Here is a 25105-nt window from a genome sequence, read left to right as displayed (position 1 = left end):
ACTTACTTCAAACTTGTGTCTTATTCCCCAAATGAATTATTATTGTTAGTATTATATTTATTATTATAAGCACAGCTTACTCATTGAGTGTTAATTGAATGAATTCTTGCTGAAGCACTTCAGTTTATACCAATCTATCAGAATACGTCACTATTTGTCCCTATAATGCCAACATATTGTATTTCTGGGTTAAATTGACATTACCAAAGTAAAATTATTATGAATTCTAGATAAAATAGAATTACTTCCAAACAATAAACTTTGTACCCACATAGATGGATTTTTTCTTTTTAAAAAATTTTATTGGATTATAGTTGATTTACAATGTTGTGTCACATATACATATATTTATTCTTTTTCATATAGGTTCTCTCATATAGGTTATCACATAATATTGAAGAGTTCCTTGTTTTATTCAGTTGGCTCTTACTGATTATCTATATTATATATAATTGTGTGTGTGTATTAATCCCAAGCACCTGATTTATCCTCCCTCCCACATTTTTCCTTTGGTAACCATAAGTTTGTTTTTGATATCTGTAAGTCTGTTTCTATTTTCTAAATAAGATCATTTATATCATTTTTTTAAATTATATTCTACATATGTGTGATGTCATATGATATTTGTCTTTTTCTGTCTGACTTCAGATAATCTCTAGGTTCACCCATGTTGCTGCAAATGGCCTTATTTCATTCTTTTGATGGCTGAGTAATATTCCATTATATATGTTAATTAATATATACACAATGAAGTTTATATGTATACAATGGAATATATTAATATTCAGTTCATCTGTTTATAGATATTTAGGTTCTTCTTCTCTATCCATTCGTGTTGATACACATTTAGGTTGCTACCACGTCTTAGCTTTTGTAAATAGTGCTACAAAGAACATTGGAGTGCATGTATATTTTTGAATTATGGTTTTCTCCAGATAAATGCCCAGGAGTGGGATTGCTGGGTCACATGATAGTTTTATTTTTAGTTTTTTAAGGAACTCCCATTCTGTTCTCCTAGATGGATTTTATATAGCAGAAATGGGGGGAAATCACTTATCTAATTAAAATACAATTTTTACTAACTAAAAACTATTGTATATAGTCAGTGTTTATTTAGATTCAGCCACATATTTACCAATTCCTTTGATCATTCTTTCATGTTACATCTCAAGTTTTCCTTCTGAGTTAAATGTCTATCTTTTTTTTAGAATTTTCTTTAGAAGGATCTGTTGGTTGTAGACTCACCTTTCCTTTTGTCTAAAAATGTCTTTTGGAGGGGTGGTCCTCAAACCTAGATGGTACTTTGGCAAGGTATAAAACACTAGGATGACAATTTTCTCTCTGGAGTTATCATCGCCACTGTCTTCTGGTTTCTAACATGGCTAAGAAGTCTCCTATAAGTCTAATTGTTATTTCTTTTCTCTCTGGCTGCTTTTAGGGTCTTTGGGTCTCTATTGCTTTTAAGCTTCACTCTGATGTGTCTAAATATTAATTTCTTTTAATTCATCTTGCTTGGAATTAATTGGAATTCCTGAATCTGAGAACTGAGATTCTTCATCAGTTCTAGAAAATTCCGAGGCATTATATCTTTAACTATTCCTCTCTCATATTTTCTTTATTATCTCCTTCTAGAAATGCAACTAGATATGTGTTAGTTTTACCTCTATGCTTCATGTCTCCAAACTTCTTATTTTCGATCTCTTTGCTACATTCTGAGTAATTTCTTCAGCTCTGTCTTCCAAAACATTTTATTTAATGCTCTGCTTACTCTATCCATTGAGTTTTCCATTTTAATGAATATATTCTTCATTTATAAAAATTCTACTTAATTCTTTTTCAAATCTGGATCTTATATTCAATAGCATCTTATTTCTTCCTTGCATTTTTGAGTCAATCTTTTACTTCTTTAAAAATCTTGAGAATATTTATTTTATATTGTGGATCCTTTATCTTAAGTTGTTAGAGTTCTGCTTATTTTTACTTATTATAGCTTATTTTCTGTGTATGTTATATGAGCCTCAGTTTGACAAAAATTTATCTGTGGGAAATCCATGCAGCCTCATTTAAGAGAATCTAGAGAGAATTTACATTTGCTTCTTCCAGACACTCCTGGAAGCAAATGACTTGAAATCACTTTTTATTAAACTCTCAGCTTAGCATTTTCTAAACCACATGGGTAATATAATTCTGAACCACAAATCTATCTAACGAGATGTTTGGGGTTATACATTCTTAGTGGAGGCTTTTCCTAATTTTTTCCTCCAAGAGTCAGACAGAGACACATTTTTTTATTGTTTCCCATTGCCTGTGGATATATTTTTAGCCTATAATTTTATTGAGGATGTAGTCCTTTGAAGGTTTCAGTCCCAAATCCCTACCCTATACACACCTAAGGCTTTATCTCGTATCTCTATTATGTTTTAAAAGCTCAAGGCTCTTGGATACTGTGATTGGCAAATGCCCCCATGGGAATTATGGCTTCTATATCCATTCATCACTCTTTTTCCCAAGTTTTTCTTCATTTAGGAACCCTATATTCATAATGTTGTGTTTTCTTGAAAGATCAGCAGTGCAAACATTTATTTTATCCAGCTTTTCTAGGGATTTTTTAGAGGAAAGTTTTATTATTGTTATTGTTGTCTACTCCACTATATTGATTGCTCCATTTAATAGATGAAAAAGTAAGGCCCTAGGAAGGAAGTGAGTTGCCCAAGGTCATACTGCTGACCAACAACTGAACTGGCACCACAATCAAGTTTTCCTGATTCCTGGTCTAGAGTTCTTCTCCTCAGGGCAAATGTGCCTCATCTCCCCTTCTTACACAAATGTTTCTCTCCCTTTCAGTCTTATGAAGATCTGGTCCAGCGTCTGGAGCCAGTTATAATGGAGCTAGAACGGCAGGAAAATGTATTGGTGATCTGCCACCAGGCTGTCATGCGGTGCCTCCTGGCCTACTTTCTGGACAAGAGCTCAGGTACCACTTTTCTCTCTGTTCCTGGCATGGGAGCTACATGTAAGTTGAGACTCTGACACCAGAAACTTTTGGTTTATATCTTAATAGTTAAGAGCACAGTATTTAGAACAAGGGTGCATGAGTCCAAGTTCTTACTCTGTCTCGCGATACCTTTGGCAAATTACTTTAACCTCTCCCCTGTGGCTCAGTAGTAAAGAATCCGCCTACAGTGCAGGAGCCACAGGAGACGTGGGCTCAAGCCCTAGGTCAGGAAGATCCCCTGGAGGAGGGCACAGGCAACCCACTCCAGTATTCTTGCCTGGAGAATCCCATGGATGGAGGAGCCTGACAGGCTACAGTCCATGGGGTCGCAAACAGTTGGACACAACTGAAGCGACTTAGCAGGTTGCAGGCTCTGTTCTCAGTTTCCTCATCTGTAAAATGGAGAGAATGATGAAGTTTAAATAAATTAACATATGTATAGAGCTTAGAACAGTTCATGACACAAAGTATGGGCCATATAAGTGTTAGCTGCTATTATTAACATCAGTGTTATTATGAGTTAACATTTTCAAAGCCAACCTTAACAGTCTGTTTCAACCTGAGAAAGCTGAGCCAGTATTTCTCAGAGGCATGCTGTCATCAGTGGATTGGGACCTCTTGTGACTTTTTTTTTTAACTTTTTGGCCACACCGTGCATGTGCCATGGAGGATCTTATTTCCCCGACCAGGGATCCAACACGCCCCCTGCAATGGAAGCACGGAATCCTAACCACTGGACCACCAGGGAAGTCCCTAGCATCTTGATTTTGATTATAGGTTTCTGTCTTTGCTCTAGGGATGATTTCTCCAAGATAGTGGTGTTTTCATTTTTAAATGATAATTTATTTTTATTAAAAAATCTGGATATTTTCATTTACGGAGTATCTACACACTGATTACAAATTGCAAGCTAGGGCAGCTGTCCTGGCAAGGGACTATCATGTCACCTCCAGGTGTGAAAGTCTATTTCTGAAATGGAAACTGAAGTGTTGGCATCTCCAGGATACTGAAGTAAGGATGTGTGAGGACAGTGCAAAGTCATACTTAAAGTGTACAATGTCCTGCAGACTTGGATCTTTTCTATGATGCTAGCTTCCAAACAAAGGGCTCTTATAATATGGAGTCATCTAGAATTGGAACCTGGAGGACTTGAGAACTTGACATTGGACAAGTAATTTCCTTTGCTTGGTCCTCAGTCTCCTCAATGGAAAAAAGGTGACAGGGGATGGGGTGGTGCTGCTAGATTTCTGATACTGTTCACATCTCTACTGCTCAGTACTAGTTTTGAGACTGTGAGGCTGGTCCTGTAACCCTGACTGTGCAGAAGAGGAAATGGAGGCTCTGAGAGATGAAGTGACTTGCCCGAGATCATAGGGCTCAGTGGGGCAGAGAGAGGCACTAATCTTGGGTGCATTCCAGAGGCACCTTATCTCAGACACATGTGGGGTTCATGGGAAGCACATGCATCTCCCATTTGCCCACTGCTTTACCCACATACTACCCGCTTTCATGAACAGGCCATGCCAGCTTGTCACAGCTGTCCTAGGAGCTGGGCTAGGCACAACTGGGCACATGCTCTTACCGCTATTGCTGAAGTAAGGAAACTGAAACTCAGGAAGATGCTGTGACTGAGAACTCAGATCCACAGGACCTCAGAGCTGGGTCCAATCCTGTGCTATAAGAGATAAGATCTTCAAGGACCAGAAAAAGAAAAAGCATGGTTGAGATCACTGGTCTAGGCAGTGGCAGAACTGGGTCAGAGACCTCAGGCAAGTTGATTCCCTTCTCTGAATCTATTTTGTCAGGCATGCAGTGAGGAACAGTAACTCCCATAAAGTATCAGTGAGAATGGAGTGAGGTAATAGACCAAAAGCACTGGACCCAGCACCTGAAGATGATGATGACAAAGGCAAGGAGGAGGAGCAGATTGGTTGCCCAGGAAATTTTATGTGTCAGGAGGCTGGGTGGGCCATGGCAGGCCTGAAAAGCCTAGCATGACCCTCAGGGGCAGGGAGGCCATGATGGGTGGGTACTGGCTCAATGAAGGGAAGATAGAAAGCTGAATATGTTTCCTGGGTGATCAGGAGGATGGGTGTTTACAGAGAGGAATGAGAGGTGGGAGTGTCACCACACAGCACTGTGCATCCCTCAAAGGCAGTGGCAGAAGACTTCAGTGGTCAGAGCACACATTTGGGCTCAAAGCATCCTGGGTTCCAGTTCCAGCACTGCCACTTCCTGGCTGTGGGACTCAGGGCAAGTGTCTTCCTTCTCAAAGCTTCAGGGTCCTCATCCATGGAGTGTGCCTAGTCATCCACTCCCTTGAGGCTATCTGGTGACTGCCGTCAAGGCCATGCAAGTCATTGCATGCAAATCATCAGGAACTGAACACAAGTGAATCAGTGAATGCTTGTCCATCAACAAGTGTCCAAGGAGTCAGAAGGCACAGGCCTGGGCTGGGGAGAAAGCTGCAAGAGCTGCCAAGGTGCATGCACCTCAGCCAAGGCCCTGCGCATAGTAGGGCCTCAGAAAACACTGGCTGAGACCTGCTGTGACCTTTGAGGTGGGGGACCCCGTGGTAGGACTGAGTAGGGGTGGGAGGGAGGCTTGCCTTGCTCTCATGTCTGCCCTGCAGTTGAGGAGGTCAGCCACCTCCACAGTGCCAATCTTTGGTTTCTGGGGACCCAGGGTCTGTCCCAGATCCCCAGGACCCACCATCTTCCTTGCTCCTGAAGCCTCTCTGCTCTTTTCCTTCCTCCCCACTGGGCTCTCAGCACTGCCCCCTGAAGAGTGTGGGTGAGCAGGACCCAGGTAAAGATATCCATGGGGAAGGGGGTGGAAGGGAAGAGTGCATTAAGCCTGGAACCCCAGAGAGGTGGTGACACCCCTAGCATCCTGCCTCTGAAAGCTGCTCTCTCCTCCTTTCTAGATGAATTGCCTTATCTCAAGTGCCCTCTGCACACAGTGCTCAAACTTACACCTGTGGCTTATGGTGAGTGCCCTCACCTTCATCTCGGGAAAAGCATATAGACGCTATGAGCATGCCAGCAGTGCCTACCATTTGTCCAGCAAAGTCCTGAGAGAGATTCCCTGGGTGGGTAGTTAGGTGTCTTGGTAGAGGCAGGACTGGTGGTAGCAAGATAACAATGGGGGAAGGACTTAGGTAGCCTCTAAATCTGGGATGTGGCCCCAGCTTTCTCTGTCTCTACCAGAGCACCAATCATATAGCACAAAGCTGTAGAAGAGGGGGGTCCCAAAAAGGGACCAGAGAAAGAGGGGCTTCCACAGGCTTTGGGCTTCCTATGCCAGATCCAAACCCCAATGGTACCACCCTCCTCTTTCTTGAGGCTCCCCAGAAGTATCTTGTGGTCTTCCACACCTCTGATCTTGCAGTAACCACATAGTTCTCAAAATAAACTTTACCTGGGGTTGATTGCCCCAAGGTAGTGGCCCCAAGATTCTTTTAGCACTTTAGCACCTAACACAGCTGGGAGGCTCCACAAAGCTCCATCCTTATTACACAGATTAGGTTTCTGTCTCACAGAAAAAAGCTGGGGAGTGGGGCAGAGATCATCTCTTCTCAATTCTCATTCCCATTGACAAGGGAGGCTCAGAGAACAGCGAGACTATTAGGAGCAGAGCCTGCCTCTTAGGCCTGATGTCTTCCCCAGACATCACACAGCTGGTCTAAATTCCCCTCCCTAAAGGGCAGCTATAACCTGCACACAGCATGGAGCTGGGGGAGTGGGTGCTGACGGGGAGAGGGAATGACACCTCAGGGGAGACCTGTGCTCACCTGGGTGGCTTATGGATGGACTGGTTGTTCTTTTCTGAGGCTGCAAGGTGGAGTCCATCTACCTGAATGTGGAGGCTGTAAACACACATCGGGAGAAGCCTGAGGTAGGTGAGGGACTCTGTGGCTCAAGCTGGGATGTTGTGAAAGCACCCTCCCCGGCAGAAAGGCCGCCCCACTCCCACAGAGCTTGGGTGTTTCCACCAACAGGTAGAAAAACCAGCACCCAGAAATGTAGGAACTGCAGACCAGACTCAAGATACCATAGAGAAGCAGGACTAGAGCAACCCTGCCTAGAAGGACTCTGGCTGAGGTTCCCCCAGGCTTGCCTAAAGAAAGAGTAAGGATCCAGGTCTGGCTGAAAGAGGGGAGCCTGGCAGTGAGAACAAGAGGCAGGGAAAGGTGGGGGCTCCAGACTACTGGTTCCTTCCTACTAATACTAGGTTCTTTCCTCTCAGAATGTGGACATCAGCCGGGAACCTGAAGAAGCCCTGGACACTGTTCCTGCCCACTACTGAGCCCTTTCTAAGACATCAAACTGCCTCTGTCCTTTCTTGGGTTCACCTTTAGGAGCTATGATTGATCTTTTCTTACACTGAGAACACTCTGAACTTGGCCTCACTGGAAGAGACCCACTTCCAGTAAAGAAACCTTCATCAGCTCCAAAATAGGCCTTGATTTCTAGCTATAAACAAGGAGCTGTCTAGCTCAAGATGGAACTTGTTCCTTTTTAATTCCTATTCCCTGATCAATAAAGACTTCCCTTACTGCTTACAAAAGGATAAAGGAGGTCATTGTGAAGCTTCTCCTACAAGATTTTCTTAAGATCCTGACCCTATGAAATGGCTCTGGTGCTGTGGGGTATGGACTGGGTGAGAATTTCCTGGATAAAAGGGCTCTGGAGAAGCATCTCGAAATGTGAAGGTGGAGCGTCCATGTGAGTGCCTATAGCCTTGTTCTTTGGTGGGCAACATGACTGGGAACATGACACTTTCATCCCTATATTCAAAGAAGAATCTGTACTTAGACCACAGTTCTCCTTTCTTCTCCAACTCTTGTTGCCATCCTGACTGATTTCACTGTCCATATAAATGATCCAAACAATACCCTGGTCACCTAGTGCCCTGCCCCCTCAACTTCAGTGATCATCTTCCCTTCAGTCAGTCACTCCATGGACCTTGGTTGGCATCATCTAGACTTCTCCCCAGTTTGACTTCTTAAATACAAGCATCTCACTGTCTGACCACTGGCCCCCTAGTCCTTATAACTCTCTGTGTCATCCTCCCACACAGCAGGCATGTATGTAGCATTTCTTTAATGAACAATATTTACCCTTGCACTGCATCAAGTATAAGTCCTTTGATTCCTCAGTATCTCCCAATCACTCAGTCCTCTCCCTCTTCATTTTTCTTCCATCCCTGGCCATCTTGGATCCTACTTTCTATCTCTTCAGCCAATCTCCATGCAGCTACTATGGGAAGGTACCAGCAACCCAGTTGTGAAGATACAGACTCATACACCCCCTGCCTTTTTTTTTCTTCCTTTTTGTCCTCCCATCACAACCACCAGCAAGACTAAAAACCTTGTATAATCCACGTCATTTTTTTTTATTGGGATCTATTACAAGGTTGATGATCACTGCTTGAAGCAAATCTACATTTATCTCCTTCCACAGCCACCATTAAATTCTGTTCAAAGTCAGGACCACTCTCTATTCTCTGGTATTCTATCCATCCCACCTTCTCAAGGATAAGTTGATTCAGTCAGTTCCTGATTATTCCACATCTATATCCCGTCCTTCTCTATTGGCTTTTGCATCCATAGTCTATGCAACATGCTTGGGTCTCTCTCCCATGCCAAGAAAATCCTCCATTGTTGCTATGTCCACCTGTCTATTAGTTATTAGTCTATTAGTTATGTCCCTGTCTATCTCTCCATTCTTAGATATCTCAAAATGAAACTGTACTTAATCTCAAGAATCTGCTCCCTTTGCCTTCTGTTCCAGGCTTCCCCTTCTAGATCTTGACTTAGGCTATTTTCTGCTGGTCTGCTATGCTTTCCCCAAGACTCTATCCCACTGAAGTCATACTTTCTTTTTAGTGTAAAGCCAGAGCCCACCTTCCCCAAACAGCTGAGCTGATCTCTAGCTCTTCTATGAAACCAAAATATCACCCACATCAATCTAGGCACATTAAAAGACAGAACAAACTGAAATTCATTTTGCAAATTTAATGTAACTATGATACCAAATATGATAGAACACAAAAAGCAAAGAACAAAGCAGAATTGGCAAACAGATTATTTTCATAGTGTGTCACCCTCACCCTCAGCTGCTAAGACTGCTGCATGGACAAAGATTCCAAGGATGTACCTTGGCTCCATGGGAAGGACTGCTGCAATTCATTAGCAGTATCTGTAAACATGAGAAATAAACCTGAAAACAAAACACCAAATGAAAACACATTTTAGCACCAAATATACTATATCCTCATACTTCATTCATTGTGCTCATCTCCCCACACTGCCCTCTCACCTTGAGGGTTTCTTATAACATCTCCCAGCTCTTATACTCATCCCCATGGGCCTTGGCTATGGAAATGTTGCAATTACCTGAAACCTCACTAGACATAGGAGAAGCTACAGGCACCAAGGCTAGTGGCTCCACCACCAAAGCCAGCAGCATTGTTCAGTCCATTGCCATAGCCAGCACTACTGCTTGGTCCACCGTTGAAGCCAGCATCAGTGCTCAGTCCACTGCCAAAGCCAACAATAGAACTGGGTCCACCAATAAAGCTGGTGCTGGTGCTGAGATTGCCAGTAAAGCCAGTGTTGGTGCTGGAACCACTGCCAAAGCCAATGATGGTGCTCAATCCTCCATTGAAGCTGGTATTAGGTCCACCACCAAAGCTATCACTGGTGGTGATGCCACTACTAAAGTCAGCACTGGTGCCAAGTGTGCTGCCAAAACCAGCATTTCTGCCAAATCCACCACCAAAGACATTGCTGGAGATCAGTTCACCACTGAAGCCAGAGCTGGTGCTCAACCCACCATGAAATCCAGTGCTGGTGCTTAACCCATCGCCAAAGTTGAAACTGGTACTGGTGCTGAGTCCATCACCAAAACTGGCACTGGTAGGACCACTAAAGCAAGTTCTAGGACGGCTACCAAAGCACAGATTGGTGTTAGATATACTCCCAAAGCAGAAGCTGGTGCTGGGAGCTCCACCAAAGCCAATGCTGGTGCTGGGAGCACTGCCAAAGTCACTAGAGGTGTTAAGTGCCCCACTGAAGTCAGCAGACACATTGCCAAAGCCAGAGTTGGTGCTGAGTACACTGCTGAAGCCACTGCTAATACTGACAGCACTGCTAAAACCAGCACTGGTGCTGTGTGTGCCACCAAAGCTAAGATTGATGCTGAGTGTATCACCAAAGTCAGTGCAACTGCTGAAAGAGCTGCTAAAGGAGACACTGGTACTGAGTACACCATCAAAACCAGTGCTGGTGCTAGAGAGCCACCGAAGCAGATACTGGTACTAAGTGTGCCACCAAAGCTGGCACTAGAACTGGGAGAACCACCAAAGTAGACACTAGTGCTGAGTGTGCCACCTAGGTGAGTGCTGGTGCTAAGTGCACCACTAAAGACTGCACTGGTGCCAAGTGTACTGCCAAGGCTAGTGCATCACTGAAACCAGCAGTGGTACTGAGTGTGCCTCCATAACCAGAGCTGGCTCCACCACTGAAACTGGTATTGGTGTTGAGCAGGTCACTGAAACTATGGCTGACCCCACCACTGAAGTTGGCACTGGTGCAAGGTGTGCCACCAAAGCTAATACTGACTTCACTGCTGAAACTAGAGCTGGTGTTCGCTGTACCACTGAAGCTAATGCTGGCTCTACCACTGAAAGTGGAACAAGTGCTGGGTGTGCCATCAAAGCAAATGCTGGCTACACTGCTGAAGCTAGCACTGTTGCTGCATGTACCACCAAAGCTAATACCAGCTCTGCCACCAAAACCATTACCAGGGCTGGGTACACCACTGAAGCTAATACTAGAACCATCGCTATAGCTAGCCCTGGTGCTAGCTTCTCTGCTGAAGTCAATGCTGGCACTGGCATTTGCATTTTCTTGGGCTCTGGCCTCAATTTCAAGTGAAAATCTGTTCCAGGCCTGAGCATCATCGCCTAACTCTTTCTTTGTTAAGCAGTCGATATCCATGTCATCCCAATTCCAGGGCCCAGCCACAGCTTCCTCTCCAATCCCCATTTGGGCTCTTGCCTCAGCCCTGGCCTCAGCCTCAGCTGTGGCCACAGCTGTAGCTTGGACTTGCATCTGCACTGCTTCCTGGTACTGCACGGCCCAGTCCTTGGGGTCTTTTTTTTGTACCTGAAATGAGAATTACAATCATTATAATAAAAATAACATTTGTAATTATGTATTAAGTACATACCATGGGCTTTGTATAAAGCTAAGAGTAGCATTTTAAAAAAAACTCTTAGTTGTTAGGGCTCTATCATGGGTCAGTCCTGAGATCCAATTTCAGTTCTGATAATTTAGGTGCTATGTGACTTTGGACAAGCTACTTGATGTCACTGAGCCTAAATGTCTTCATCTCTGTCTTCATACGGACTTTGTTATCGCAAATGAACTGCAAGTTGCCCGTCACTGTATACTGCTTTCCCCAGCCAGGGACATCTTGTACCCTTAATATGTCAAGTCAGGGCAGTTCTCCTATTACCTTGCATGATAAGAGATAAGGAGAAATGATAAGAGAGTAAGTATGTTATGGACTGAATGCTTTTGTCCTGCCTAAATTAATATGTTGAAGCACCAACCTCGAATATGACTGTATCTGGAGGTAGGGCTTTTCTGGAAGTAAAGTTTAATGATGTCATAATGGTGGGTTCCTGATACAATAAGATTAGTGTCCTTTTAAGAAGAGGCTCTCCCATTATACAGAGTGAAGTAAGTCAGAGAAGAACAAATATCATATATTAATGCATATATATGGAATCTAGAAACACGGTACTGATGAACCTATTTGCAGGGCAGCAATGGAGACACAGACATAGAGAACAGGCTTATGGACATGGAGGGGGTGCAGGAAAGGAGAGGGTGGGACAAATGGAAAGAGTAGCATAGAAACATATACAGTACCATATGTAAAACAAATAGGCAGTGGGAATTTGCTGTATGATGCAGGGAGCTAGACCCGGTGCTCTGTGAAAATCTAGGGGGCTGGGGTCGGAGAGAGGTTCAAGAGTAAGGGAACATGTGTATACCTATGGCTGATGTATGTTAATAAATGCAGAAACCAACAAAATATTGTAAGGTAATTATCCTCCAATTAAAAATAAATATTTATTTTAAAAAGAAGAACTCTCTTTCCACCATGAGCACAGCAAGAGTTCATGAACACATGAACTCTGCAAGCCAGGAGGAGAAGTTTCATTAGAAACTAACGCTCCTGGACCTTGATCTAGGACTTCTAGCCTTCAGGACTATAATAAAATGTTTCTGCTGGTTTGGGTTTTTTTTTATTTTTTATATTTATTTATTTGGCTGCACCAGGCTTTAGTTGTGGCATGTGAGTGAATTCTTAGTTGGGGCATGTGGGACCTAGTTCCCTGACCACAGATTGAACCCCAGCCCCCTACATTGGGAGCATAGAGTCTTAGCCACTGGACCAACAGGGAAGTTCCTGTTTCTGTTGTTTAAGCTACTCAAGTTATGATATTTTGTTATAGCAGTTAAGGAGACTAATATAAAGTATGAATAATGAATGAAATGATGTAAACTTTATGTCAAGCAGCATTCTGGGACATAAATGAAGTTCCATATGTTTATATATGAACTTCAGGCTACCCTGTACCTGTCCATTCCTGTACACTGCCTGCCCCAGCCAGGGGCATCCTGTGCCCTTAATATGCCAAGTAAGGGAAGCTCTTCAATTACCTTCAATTAACTTGAGAACTTTCATCTTACTAGTCTCGGTAGGAGCGCAAGCCCCAGAAGAACTCATATTCAGGTGGTCTGCTGTTGGGGACCCTCTTGTATTCCAGGTACCTTGGAGAAAGGAAATAAAACTTGCTTCTAACCAAGCAAACCTGTTGTCTAACCACTTGGCTCCAGGTGGCAACCTCCTCCAATCAAGTACTAAACTCAGCTCCTGGAGAAGGATTTCCAAGGCCCTCCTTCCCCAGACTAACTCCAAAACATATTTCATGGTCTTAACCTCCAATATTGAGCCATTTCCCATTGGCTCTGTACAAAGCAGTCACTTAGTGTTACAGGGGAGGCATGTATAGCGTATGGTGTCACAGGGAGGCCAAAGTATTCTGCCACCTGTGAGGAGTAAACCCAAGTTTCTGTTGGGTGTGTTATAAACAGAGAAGCCATTCTCTGGGCATTCTGCTCTGAGCACACCCCATAGCAAGGGTTTTGTGTTTGGTCTGGCCCAGCCCTGGTATGGCCCACCATGGTAATTGTGGACAGGACTCACTTATTTCTAGGAAACATAATGCCCATACGTCTAAAGTTAGAGTAAGAAAAGGGCTGATCAAGCACTTTCTGGACCAGACTGGCACACCCAGAACACTTCAGGTTCTGACAAAGCCTGACAAACACCACTTACTTTTGCTTCACAAACTCATCTGTGATGAGCTTCCTCACTTCCCCAAAGAGTGAGTGCCTTACCCTGACAATGGGAAAAATAACCCATGAACCAAGATCAGATCTTCCCGCATGGGGGCAGAGGCATTTCCCAATGTGAAAGAGACCTCTCCAGCACATGGGGCCATCTCAATTAAGTCAGGAAATAATGAACACAGGGTCACTAGAAGCAGGCAGTTGAGGTCAGATGGTTCTTATCAGGGATGCCCTAAAGTCTATCTTATATATCAGATTAGAACAGAAAGAGGACATAGGAGAAAGAAGAAGCAGAGAGTTCAGGACCATTTCCCTATACACCCAGGTCAGAACTCTGGACCCAGTCCAGCACATCTGCCCACCCCACCAGACCACCAGGCTGATGCAATCCTGGGACCATTCTCTCTTGCCAAAGGACAACATGGACAGCAAGCACTGACAGAGCCCAATCATACCCAGGGCACAGCCCCAACTTACGCAGCACCTCCCAGATGACAGCTGCAAGGGGAGGCAAAAGGAAACAGGGATAGAAAATCAACGTGTGCAATTTTGACCATGACCCCTCCCCCCACCATGTAGCTGCCAACCCAGCCACTTACCCTCATTGGCCTTGTTGCCATTCATAAAAATGACACTCAGAATCACCATGAGAAGATCTAGTTTGGGTGTGTCCTTGGTCCTAGGGGAATAATGGGACAGAGAGAAGGTTTACATCCAGCAGCCATCTGCAAAACAAAACAAAACAAAAAACACACCAGCCAGATCACTAGGCTAGCTTCTCCCAGATTCTTCAGATATGGGAGAATTCTGCCCAGTCTATGCTTCAAGCTCTATATGATCCTGGGCAAGGCACTTAAGACTTTGAGCCTAGTCACCTATTCATAAAATGGGAAAATAACATTCTGCTCTTCCCAGGTTACTGAGAGGATAGAATGCTTGTCAGCCTGGTATGATCTGGGCACCCAGCCAATGTGAGTCCCTTCTTTCTCTTCAAGACACCTCAGTTCCAAGAGAATTCTAGGCACAGCCCCACTGATGCTCCTGCCCATCAACCATCATGATTCACCCACACCAGGAAGCCTTCCCTTGAGAACCATTCTACCAAGCCTGATAGGAAGAGACAGGGAAGCTTCTAGAGAAACAGAAAATCTGACAGTAGGAGTAACCCAGGCTTCTACACCCTCCAGACAATCATAAAGGGGCACCACTCCTGTGTGCAGGGCTTCAACTACATGTGGGTGATAGAAAAGGGGGTTTTAGGCTCTGTCTTTACTGACTTCCTAAGGGGATGTGGGGAAAAGACAAGGATGGAGTAGTATCATGAACAACAACAACAAAAAAAATCAGAAGCCTCCCTCCCACTGCAGCCCTTTCCCAGCTTACATTCTCAGTATGCCTGTAGAGGATTCCTGAATGCTGATGAGAATATACAAGCTATTTTATCAATTTCCTTCAGATTGACTCGAAACATCTGCCAAGTAAAAGAATAGCGTGTGAGATCACAAAATTTAGCCTAGGCATCAATGAGCTGGCTGAGCATCCCACAGTTCCCTGTTTACCTAGGATTTGTGAGTGTGTGTGAGAAATCAGTAAGATAATGCATAGAAAGCATTTAGCTAAGTGGCCAGCACACAGCAAACAGATAACAAACGTATTATTGTTACCAAATCATCTTTATGATTAATAGGACTCTAGGGAGACAGAGAATGGGAAATGGAAGGGAGAAGTGAATATCTGAAATATACTACAGGATGTGTCCAGCAGTGAACAGAAGCCAGGGTTGAGCTGGGTGGCTTGGGTCTTAGCTGTACCTGCTGTGTGACCCCAAGCTAGTCTATGCCTCTCCCTAGGCCACCATCTGCTCATCTGCATGGGGATGGGGCTGGATTAGTCAGTCTCTGTGGTTCCCTGCAAAGGGATGTGTACACCTTTGTTCCATTCAAGAGTTCCCCATTGTGCCCATCCCCCAGAGGATACCCCTTCACCTTCTCCAGAGCATAGCTTGCTCGCTCAATGATCTCTGGGAAGTATTCATCATATTCTTAGATGACATCCTTCAGCATGTCTGCAGGAAGGGAGAGAAGGGAACAGTTCGGATGAGAAGGGGCCACAGAGCTATAGCCCTTTTGCCAACCCTGTGGGGTCAGTATAGTCTGAGTCCTGAACTGTGTTAATGGGAGATGCCAGCCATGACAGAGTGTGAAAAGGGCAGGGGGAGCATGTGAGAGAATGAAGAGGCCATAAAACTAAATGGTTACTCCCATGGCTGGGAGGAGAGGGGAGTAGAAAGGACAGCTTAGGGAGGAGGGTTGATATGACTACCTGAGCAGTTGATGGGGATCTTTGTCTGGTCCTTAACCTACAGGTATTTCACCAATTTATTTGCCTGGGAGAAGAGGAATATACGGGAGATTTCAATATGTTTTCATAAAACTTAGAAGAATGACAGAGAAGAGGGCAGGTGAAGAAGAGAAGAGACTGAGCAGCATTGGATTCTTACCCTTTCTTGCAAAATGGTCACATCTCGGGATAGCAGAGGCCTCTGGCCCCATGGGACATGCCTATAATTGCCATCACCTCTCTCATCCTTGTTCAGATTCTTGAACTACATAATCAGAAAGAAGGAAGATCCAAAATCACCAGATGAAAGAGATGGCTTTGTCTCCTCACGCTGTCTGTTACTGAAAGTCCCCTAAACCCTCCCTGTAGTGGGTCCTGACTTTACCATTAACCACACTGAGTCCTAGATTTGTCTTTTACTGTCTTCCAAGCAGGAGTTTTATTTTCCTGCCAGACAGGAGCAACCCAAGGGCAGGGTCTGGTTATTTCTCTTTTTTTGGCCACCATTGGCTCTACAAGCTGTACCCCTTCAACAAGTCACTTCATCTCTCTGGGACTTGGTTTTCTTACCTGTAAAACTGGGACCTAGCTGGTACAAGTTACTTTAAAACATAAAAATATATCCTGTGTAACTATATCTAACACAAATCCTGGCACATTCTAACTACTATGTAAATACAAGTTGAATTATATCTGAGTTGTATCTAACGGTATCGATGTCTTATATCCACACCAATCTGTGAACTGCCAAGGAGCAGTAACTACATCCCAATCTTCTCAGTATCTCTCACAGCCTATGTGAATGCAGGGACTGGCTCAGAGTATAAAGACTCAGTAAACTTTTATAGAACAAGTGAACAAACCAGGAGGAAAGCAATGGAAAAGAAGTACAAAGTGAGGGTGGTGATGTCAGAGATCTCACCTTTTGGTTTCTCTTTCCCCGGGTCCTGGTTGTGGGCTCCAAACTAAACTGAGCCAGGTAGTCATCTGCCAGGGCCTGGACAGAAGCAGCAACCTGAGTCTCAAGGGCACTTATGTGGGTCTGAGAGGTATCCATCTTGGCCTGGATCCTTTGGTCAACTTGAGTCTGGCTTTTGGTTGTTTGGGTCTTAGTGTCAACTTTCCGAGCCCTGTACCCTCTCTTGACCCAGAGTGTGGCTGCTAGGGGTTGGTTTGCAACCATTTGACTGGCAGGGGGGCCTCAGAGATCTCATAAGCAGACTTTGGGCCCTCATAGACAACTTTCTTGCCCTTGGATTTTGGGGGCCAGATAGCTGCTGCTGAGGCCTCAGTCTGCATGGTAGCTATCTCAGTGGCATCTGGGGCCTCTGGGAACTCAGTATCAGTATTTGTGCTTTGGAGGCTTTCTTAGTTTGGATGGAGGTAATTTGGCTGTGGGTGGTAGCTGTGTAAATAGTGGATAGAGCCAGTGAGATATTAGTGGCACTAGCTATGACCTTATTGTCAGCCTTTTTAGCCTTGGAAATTTTCTTAGGCGTGGTGGGGCCTAACAAGGCTTGAGAATTGGCTGACTCATTGACAATTGGAGCCTGGATAGTCTGAAGAATGACTAGCAGATTTAGGATCTGCAAGGGTAACTTGATCTGTATAGTGACACTCTCACTGTCAATTGGAAATTGGGAGCCTTGGGTTGCCTTAGCAGTAACTTTCTTTGTCTTGTTGGATTTCTTAGGCTGAGCAGTGAATGAAGAAGCCTGAGTATTGGCTACCTCAGTGGTAGCTGAAGCCTGGTTGATTTGGGGAATGATTGGCAGATTTAAAGCTGGAAGAGTTACTTTAGACTTGATGGTGGTAATCATGCTGGCAGGTGGAACTGGAGGGTCAGTGGGTACAGTCTTAGTGATAGCCTTAATAGGGGCCTTCTTGGTCTTGCTTTTCTTTGGCTGGTTGGCAACTGGTGGGTCCATGGCCAGGGGGTCCTTGGTTGCTGCCAAGAGGGTATGTATCAGCAAGACACTGTCTTATGTTGTCTCAGCCTGTACATTTGGAGAGAAGTGAAGCCCTAGGCTCACAGTGGGAGGCAGAGGGCCCTACATACTTAAGACTATGATGCATTGAGCTATCTGGCCTCCCTAGAGCCCACCCTTTCTACAAACAAAGCCCACCTTTTCTACAAAGCCCACCTTTTCTACACCCTTTCTCCTTTGAACGACTGATTGAAAGGGAGGGTAAAGAAAGAGAAAGGGAGCAAGAAATAGGCAAGTTTTCCTCACCTCCTCCTCCACCATACAAGGGAGGACTGAAACAGGTTAGGTAGGGAGTTATGCAACTACAGAGTGGTAGGGGCTCAACTGCAGTAAATGAACTCCGAACAGGGTAGATGGCCTGCAGAGAATGCAGAGAGGCCTCACCTGGAACAGGGTCATCTTATAATTGGAGTCATTTCTCCTATCCATTTTTCTGGAGGGCCAATAAACAGCTGAGCCTGATGGGAAGGGGCCTGAGTTAGGAAAGAATGAAAGGGAGGTGGAGATTCATGTGGCCTCCTGCCAATCCTAAGGAAGGGGTTCTCATCAAACCTTAAGCCCCAAACCCTTCAACTACTGGGTTCTCATACCTAGAAACCCATATGGTCTGGCTTCCAAATCCTAGCTCCTTTTGCTTCCAAGAAAGAACATGTCAGTTCTCCTACCCCTTCCCCTTTACCCTACACACGCCCCGCAACTCTATAGTGCGCATGTGCACCAACGGGAGGTGTAGGGGCAACCGCTGGCGCTGAGCGCTCCTGTGCTTTGGTGGACTGAACTGTGACCACCTCAATCCCACATAAGGTCTCTGCTCTCAGAGCAGCAGAACAACTGGACTCCACCCGTGACAAACTCTAACTGCATCTCATCTCATTCCAACCCCTCTCCCAACACCTCCCTCTCCACCTCCGCTCTGCACTACCTCTTCTTACAGCCCCTTTCCGCCCGCAACACCATCCACCTCTCCTCTGCAGTACGGCGGTGCGCCGCACCGCCCCTTTTTCGAAACGCCCCCTCCCTCCACTCTACAGTACTTCCCCGTACCTCTTCTTCCCTTTACATGCTCCCTTCCTCCGCTCTGCCTGCATGCCTCCTCCCCAGCACTGCTTTCCTACTTCCACGTCTGCAAGTGACCATCCCGCCCTTATTACAAACAAGGTTGCCCCACCCATAAATCCAACGACATCAGGCTTTTGTGTGACCCTTGTTCCGCTACCAGGTTCTGTCCCTTTCCTTTTCAAACCGGTATCAACCGAGTCCTAGCCCCTCTTTTCTCCCCTCCAAGCCCATTCATTTCGATTATTCAATTAGGGATTCTGCCCCTTCTTTTTTCTACCTCCAAATCGCTACTTTCTGTGGCCCAAACCAGGTCCTGCGACTTTTCTCCATTTAACAAAGCCCCTCACTGCCTATCTCCCTGCTAAATTGGATTCTGTTCCTTTCTTTATGTGGCCTGAACGATTTCTCCATCTCTGTTTTCTGAGATCTCAACCGGATCTGCATCCCTCCTTTAGGCACCCCTAACACCCACTTCCCTGGTGGCTCAGACGGTAAAGCGGCTGCCTACAATGCGGGAGACCCGGGTTCGATCCCTGGGTAGGGAAGATCCCCTGGAGAAGGAAATGGCAACCCACTCCAGTATTATTGCCTGGAAAATCCCATGGATGGAGGATCCTGTTAGGCTACAGTCCATGGGGTCGCAAAGAGTCAGACACGACTGAGCGACTTCACTTCTTCTTCACAACATAGTCCAGACCTCTCCTTTCCATTGCCCAAAAGAAATTCTACATCTATCTCCCTTGCTATCTGAGTCAGTTCAGTTGCTCAGTCGTGTCCAACTCTTTGCGACCCCACGAATCGAGTCAAAGCGCCTCTAAATCCGACCACTTCCATGAGTTTAGCGAGTATACTCTTCAGCGGGTTTCCTTCAAAACTTAGGGGAATGTGGAGTCAAGCACGTTGAAATCCCAGCATGGAGGCCCCCACAAGCTCTTCAGTATAGCAGGGCACTTTAGCTCACCTCTCCAGTCCAGAAAGTGTCCTGTCTCCAAGCCTCTCCTTAGGTCTGTGCCTTGCTTCTCCCCCTCTCCAGCAGGAAGTGACCCTGCCTCTTTCCGCCTCCAGAGGGATCTCCTTCACAGCCTGTCAGCCTCCTCCCACACTCCCTGCTTTCAGCTTTCTTTTCTCCCCATGTGATATCTTTTCTGCTTACTATCTCTTATTCAGCAATCACTCTCTTCTATTCTCCTTTTGATTTCTCTATCCCCATCCTGTATCCCCATTCCTATTTGACTCCTCTATTCTCCCTAGGACCATGCTTCTCTGGGCTCCCACACCAACACTTTTTACAGCCCCCTCTATGCCGACACTAATTACATAGTGTGTTGTGTGTCTGGGTCTCTCGCCCCAGGAGCTGCTCTGGGGTAAGCTCTTAGATCTTATTCATTTCTATTGTTCAAGTAGGACAAAATTAAGACATTTAGAGGCTCTAAATGCTAAAAGTTAGGGTGCCCCTGCATCATATGTAATTCAGAATAAAAACAGTAAATGTAAAAAAGTCTACCAATTTTTTAAATTTATCCCCTAATGACTATGTTAATACTTTTAATGCATATCCACTTGGCTGAAAACTTTTACTGGTGCTGTGTCTTTACTGGTACACTAAGCAAGTGCTTAGCCTGTCTCTCTTGTGGAATGGAGCACTGCTCCCCAGTGCGGGGGAAAAAGTTCTTCTCAGGCATTCATTTGCTCAGTCATTAATTATTTGTTGAGCACAGTTGTGTCTGACTTGACTGGCAGGTTTAAATCCAAGCTCCTTAGCCTATCATTCATTCAAGGCTCTCCATGATTGGCCTCTGCCAGGCTCACAGGCCTCACTCACAATTGGATGACTCATGTTCTGCATTCTGCCAATGCCACACCTTTGCTCAAACTGTTCCTCTACCTGGAATGTCTTTGTTCCCCTCTCCCACACACCATGCCTGCCTATAAAAGGTCTGCCTTCCTATAAAGACTGGAACAAATGCTGCTTTCTCCAAAATAAGCTTCTGAGACTACTCTAAGTTTAGTTAGTCTTTCCTTCCCCCTTACTCTTTTGCATGACTCTGTCAGAGCACTTAACAAACTGGATGAGAGCTCTCTGTTTACTGGTTTACTCTCTGTCCTGCCTTCTGGATGGTGAGCTTCTTGTGGATCCATCATGCAGATCGGATTCACCTCTGAGACCCCAGAACTCATGTCCTAACTCACAGAATAGACATCAGAACAAAATATTACATTTCCTCTTCTGCTATTTCACTCTCTCCTCCTTTTATTTCATTTTTTTCATTGTCACTTTTTGTTTTTACATTAAGCCATACCTAAATCTGCTGCCATCCCCAAACTTTCCTAATATATATTACAACAACACCCCCCCCTTTTTAATTCAGTTTTGAGTTGAATTTTCTGTTTGCAGCCAAAAGCATACCTATACAGAAATTGGTACCAAGTTTTTATGGGTAGAACTTCTGCAGAGGGCACAGGTTAGAAAAGTATAGCGAATGAGGGTATGTTGACTACATCTAAGAATCCTCAGAAAAAGAATCTACTAAAAAGAAATGAGCAGAACTTGAGACTGGCCTGATTAAAAACCAATAAGCATTAATTAGGGAAATAAAATTACCATAAAATAAAATACCACTTTATCTATTAAATTAGTAAAAGCTAAAATAATCTTTTAAAAAGGAAGATTGATAGTATATACTGTTAGGGAGAGTATCAGAATATAGGTAATCCCATTCAGTATTTTTGGGAGTATACATTTGTCCAACTATGATATCTAGTAAAATTAAAGGTAAATAAATGTATAATCCCCAAATCCACTATTATGTAGTACCCAAGAGAAACATGTTCCTAATAATCTATGAAAATGAATGTTTATTGCAACATTGTTTTTAATAGAATTAGAACACTATCCTAAATTTAAAACAAAGAAATAGGCAATTTTGATAAGTAAATTGTAGCATAGTTATTCAATGAGATACTATACAACAGTTAAATATGTATCAAAATGGATATTTACCTACTATGTATTTGTGCTAAGTTGCTTCAGTCATGTCCAACTCTTTGCTCAGTATCATACAATTTATATACATGTGAAAGTATGCTATACATTTTTATAGATACATACATATACTGTAATAGTGTAAAATATGCACAGGGAGGGAAATAGTTATGGGATTTGGAAAGAGGTACAGAAGCATCTTTTAACTCTAAAATATTTTATGTAATTAAAAATACATAAATCTAGCAGGGCTTGGTAGGCATTGACATCATAGAAACTAGTAGGCAGGGATTTTTCTCATTAGTTGGTGCCTATGTCATACAGGTTGCTATATTTTGAATATCACCTCTGGAAACAACTTTATAAAATGTTAGGATTTGATAGGAAGCAAGTGTATATGTTATAGTCTGTACATCAATGTATAAAAAAATTCAGCTTGAATATTAGCTGTGCTATCAATCAATTTATATATAAATTTGGGAGACACTAAAGTTTTTATAGTGCTACATCATCCTATTCTTAAATATGGTATATCTATCCATGTATTCAGGTTACCTTTTATGTCTTTCACAATAAAACCTAAAATTTTATTAAAAGACACAACTGGTTAATTATCAACATAGTGTTGAACAAAAGTAAATATTGAATGAGATATAAATATAGGATGATATTTAAAATATAGTGCTCTTGGGAGACCCAATTCTGCAATGGAAGTGTAAGCCTCCCTAGAAACCGCATCCCCCATTAATTACACCTATAAACACTGGACAAAATTTTAAAAAGAAAAATCTCACTTTAGGACTCTGAGAAGTAACCAAAAAGGAGGCAAATGGTGAAAAAGAGTGAAAACATAAGAGGGTGAGCTATTCAGGTTTTTTTCTTTTGCAACCTTGCAAGGTAACTGTCTTATTGTGGATTAGAGAAGCACATGTAGCTAAAACTCTGATGGAAAACCTGCCATTTTTCTGGCCAGAAGAACCTCTCAAAGGAGCATGAGTATGATGCAGTGCAAAAGAGAAATCTCAGGAGGAAAAGAGACAGAGAAAGTATCCCATATCTTTGGATAAAACCACTCTTACTGGACAATGCATGTGCAGAAAGCAACCAAACAAGCAAATCAAAGGTTTTGAGAAATGAACTGAGATTTGAATCACAAAAATCTCAGCCTAAACCCTGAACCACACATGCACACACATATCCAAACCAGCAAATAAAAGGCTTTGAGAGCTAAACTGAGACTTTAACTATAGTATAGAAAAGATAATGCAGAACTGATGGCCAGAATCTAACCAAATAGATTGCCTACTAAAAGAAAAGTATCAACATTTTTCAGAGGATTATAAAAGAACAGAGTCTACAGAAAACATATTCGATGTCCAGGATAAACAGAAAATTACTTAGTATCCAAGAGTAAGAAAATATGTCCCCTTCTAAAGGGAAAACAAAATCATCTGATGCCAAACAGATATTAGAATTATGAGGAGTAACATTAAAGCAGCTATTACAATTACATTCCATACGGTACAGAAAGGGCAGTGGTAAAGAATCCTCCTGCCAAGGCAGGAGACATAAGAGACGCAGGTTAGATCCCTGGGTTGAGGAGATCCCCTGGAGTAGGAAATGGCAACCCACTCCAGTATCCTAACCTGGAGAATCCCATGGACAGAGGAGTCTGGCAGGCTACAGTCCATAGGGTTGCAAAGAGTTGGACATGACTGAAACAACTTAGCACACACAAAATGTACAGGAAAACACACTTGTGATGAATGAAGGGAAAACAAATCTCAGAAGAGAAACAGAAATTGTAAGAAAGAACCAAATGTAAATTTTAGAACTGAAAACATAGTATCATGTACACCCATGGCTGATTCATGTTGATGTATGGCAAAAACCAGCACAATATTGAAAAGTAATTAGCCTCCAATTAAAATAAATTAATTAATTTTTAAAAGTGTATTGGATGAGTTCACTAACAGAATGGAAATTTCAGAGGAAAAATGGTGAAATTGAAGATAGATTTATAAACAATATCTAATCAGAAATATATAAAGGGAAAATCTTTGAGGAAAAATAAACAGAGACTGAGGGAGCTATTGAGCATTACCAAAGATACTGATATATATGTAATTTGAACTCCAAAAATAGAGGAGAAATAAATTGGAGTAGAAAATATATTTGAAGAAATAATAACCAAAATTATGTGAATAAAATATTTTTGTACATATGAGAAGCTCAGGCTTCCCTGGTAACTCAGCTGGTAAAGAATCCATACAATGCAGGAGACCCCAGTTAGATTCCTGGGTCAGGAAGATCCCCCTGGAGAAGGGATAGGCTACCCACTCCAGCATTCTTGAGCTTCCCTGGTGGCTCAGATGGTAAAGAATCTGCCTGCAATGAGGGAGACCTGGGTTCAATCCCTGGGTTGGGAAGATCCACTGGAGGAGGGCATGATGGCCCACTCCAGTATTCTTGCCTGGAGAATCCCCACAGACAGAGGAGCCTGGCAGGCTATAGTCCATGAGGTCATAAAGAGTTGGATACGATTGAGCAACTAAGTACAGTACAGCATGAGAAGTTCAGTGAACACCGAACAGTAAAACTCCAAAGAAAGTCAAATCTTAAAACCAAAGATATGTTAAAAAACATATAAAACAGCCAGAGTAAAATGACATTCAGTTCAGTTTAGTTCAGTTCAGTCACTCAGTCGTGTCCGACTCTGCAAACCCATGAACCGCAGCACGCTGGGTCTCCCTGTCCATCACCAACTCCTGAGTTTACCCAGACTCATGTCCATTGAGTCAGTGATGCCATCTAACCATTTCATCCTCTGTCGTCCCCATCTCCTCCTACCTTCAATCTTTCCCAACATTAGGGTCTTTTCAAATGAGTCAGTTCTTCACATCAGGTGGCCAAAATATTGGAGTGTCAGCTTCAGCATCAGTCCTTCCAATGAACACCCAAGACTGATTTCCTTTAGGATGGACTGGTTGGATCTCCTTGCAGTCAAAGGGACTCTCAAGAGTCTTCTCCAACACCACAGTTCAAAAGCATCAATTCTTCTGCACTCAGCCCTCTTTATAGTCCAATCTCACATCCATACATGACTACTGGAAAAACCATAGCCTTGACTAGACGGACCTTTGTTGACAAAGTAATGTCTCTGCTTTTTAATATGCTGACATTACATTACACAATAAAAGAGTTCAGTGACATGGACTTTTTTAAAATAGAAATATAGTTGATTTAAAACATATTGCTAATTTCAGATGTAAAGCAAAATGATTCCATTTTTGGTGTTATGTTTC

The 25105-nt window shown here is 43.5% G+C and overlaps 2 protein-coding genes and 1 non-coding gene across 7 annotated transcripts in view; 1 reads left to right on the top strand and 2 right to left on the bottom strand.

Annotated features, from left to right (window-relative positions):
* The window catches only part of PFKFB1 (6-phosphofructo-2-kinase/fructose-2,6-biphosphatase 1), a 101836-nt gene extending 94280 nt beyond the window's left edge, over positions 1–7556 (top strand). For 4 of the 5 annotated variants that reach the window (XM_043895030.1, XM_043895028.1, XM_043895029.1 and 1 more), the window contains 4 exons: positions 2845–2974; positions 5922–5984; positions 6828–6892; positions 7244–7556. In XM_043895030.1, coding sequence (XP_043750965.1) covers positions 2845–2974; positions 5922–5984; positions 6828–6892; positions 7244–7303 — 318 coding nt within the window. In that variant the 3' untranslated portion in view covers positions 7304–7556. The remainder of the gene's footprint in view (positions 1–2844; positions 2975–5921; positions 5985–6827; positions 6893–7243) is intronic. The other variant, XM_043895033.1, reaches the window with a different exon arrangement.
* Positions 7557–8999: 1443 nt separating this feature from the next.
* TRO (trophinin) lies at positions 9000–18651 on the bottom strand. Its single transcript, XM_043895035.1, is given in 13 exon segments — positions 9000–9219; positions 11061–11168; positions 12208–12240; positions 12749–12848; positions 13417–13479; positions 13886–13928; positions 14030–14109; positions 14814–14868; positions 14871–14901; positions 15416–15495; positions 15753–15816; positions 15931–16035; positions 18143–18651. Coding segments are annotated over 13 exon segments (915 nt in total). The 5' UTR covers positions 18188–18651; the 3' UTR covers positions 9000–9111.
* LOC122691124 lies at positions 13083–13211 on the bottom strand. The gene has a single exon (XR_006340360.1). It is a non-coding gene; the product is annotated as a small nucleolar RNA SNORA11 (small nucleolar RNA).
* Positions 18652–25105: the final 6454 nt, after the last annotated feature.

The sequence above is a fragment of the Cervus elaphus genome, chromosome X (assembly GCF_910594005.1).
Source record: "Cervus elaphus chromosome X, mCerEla1.1, whole genome shotgun sequence".
NCBI classification, from domain to species: Eukaryota; Metazoa; Chordata; class Mammalia; order Artiodactyla; family Cervidae; genus Cervus; species Cervus elaphus.
Note: the sequence above shows the minus strand (reverse complement) of the source record. Positions and strands in the feature narration are given on the sequence as shown.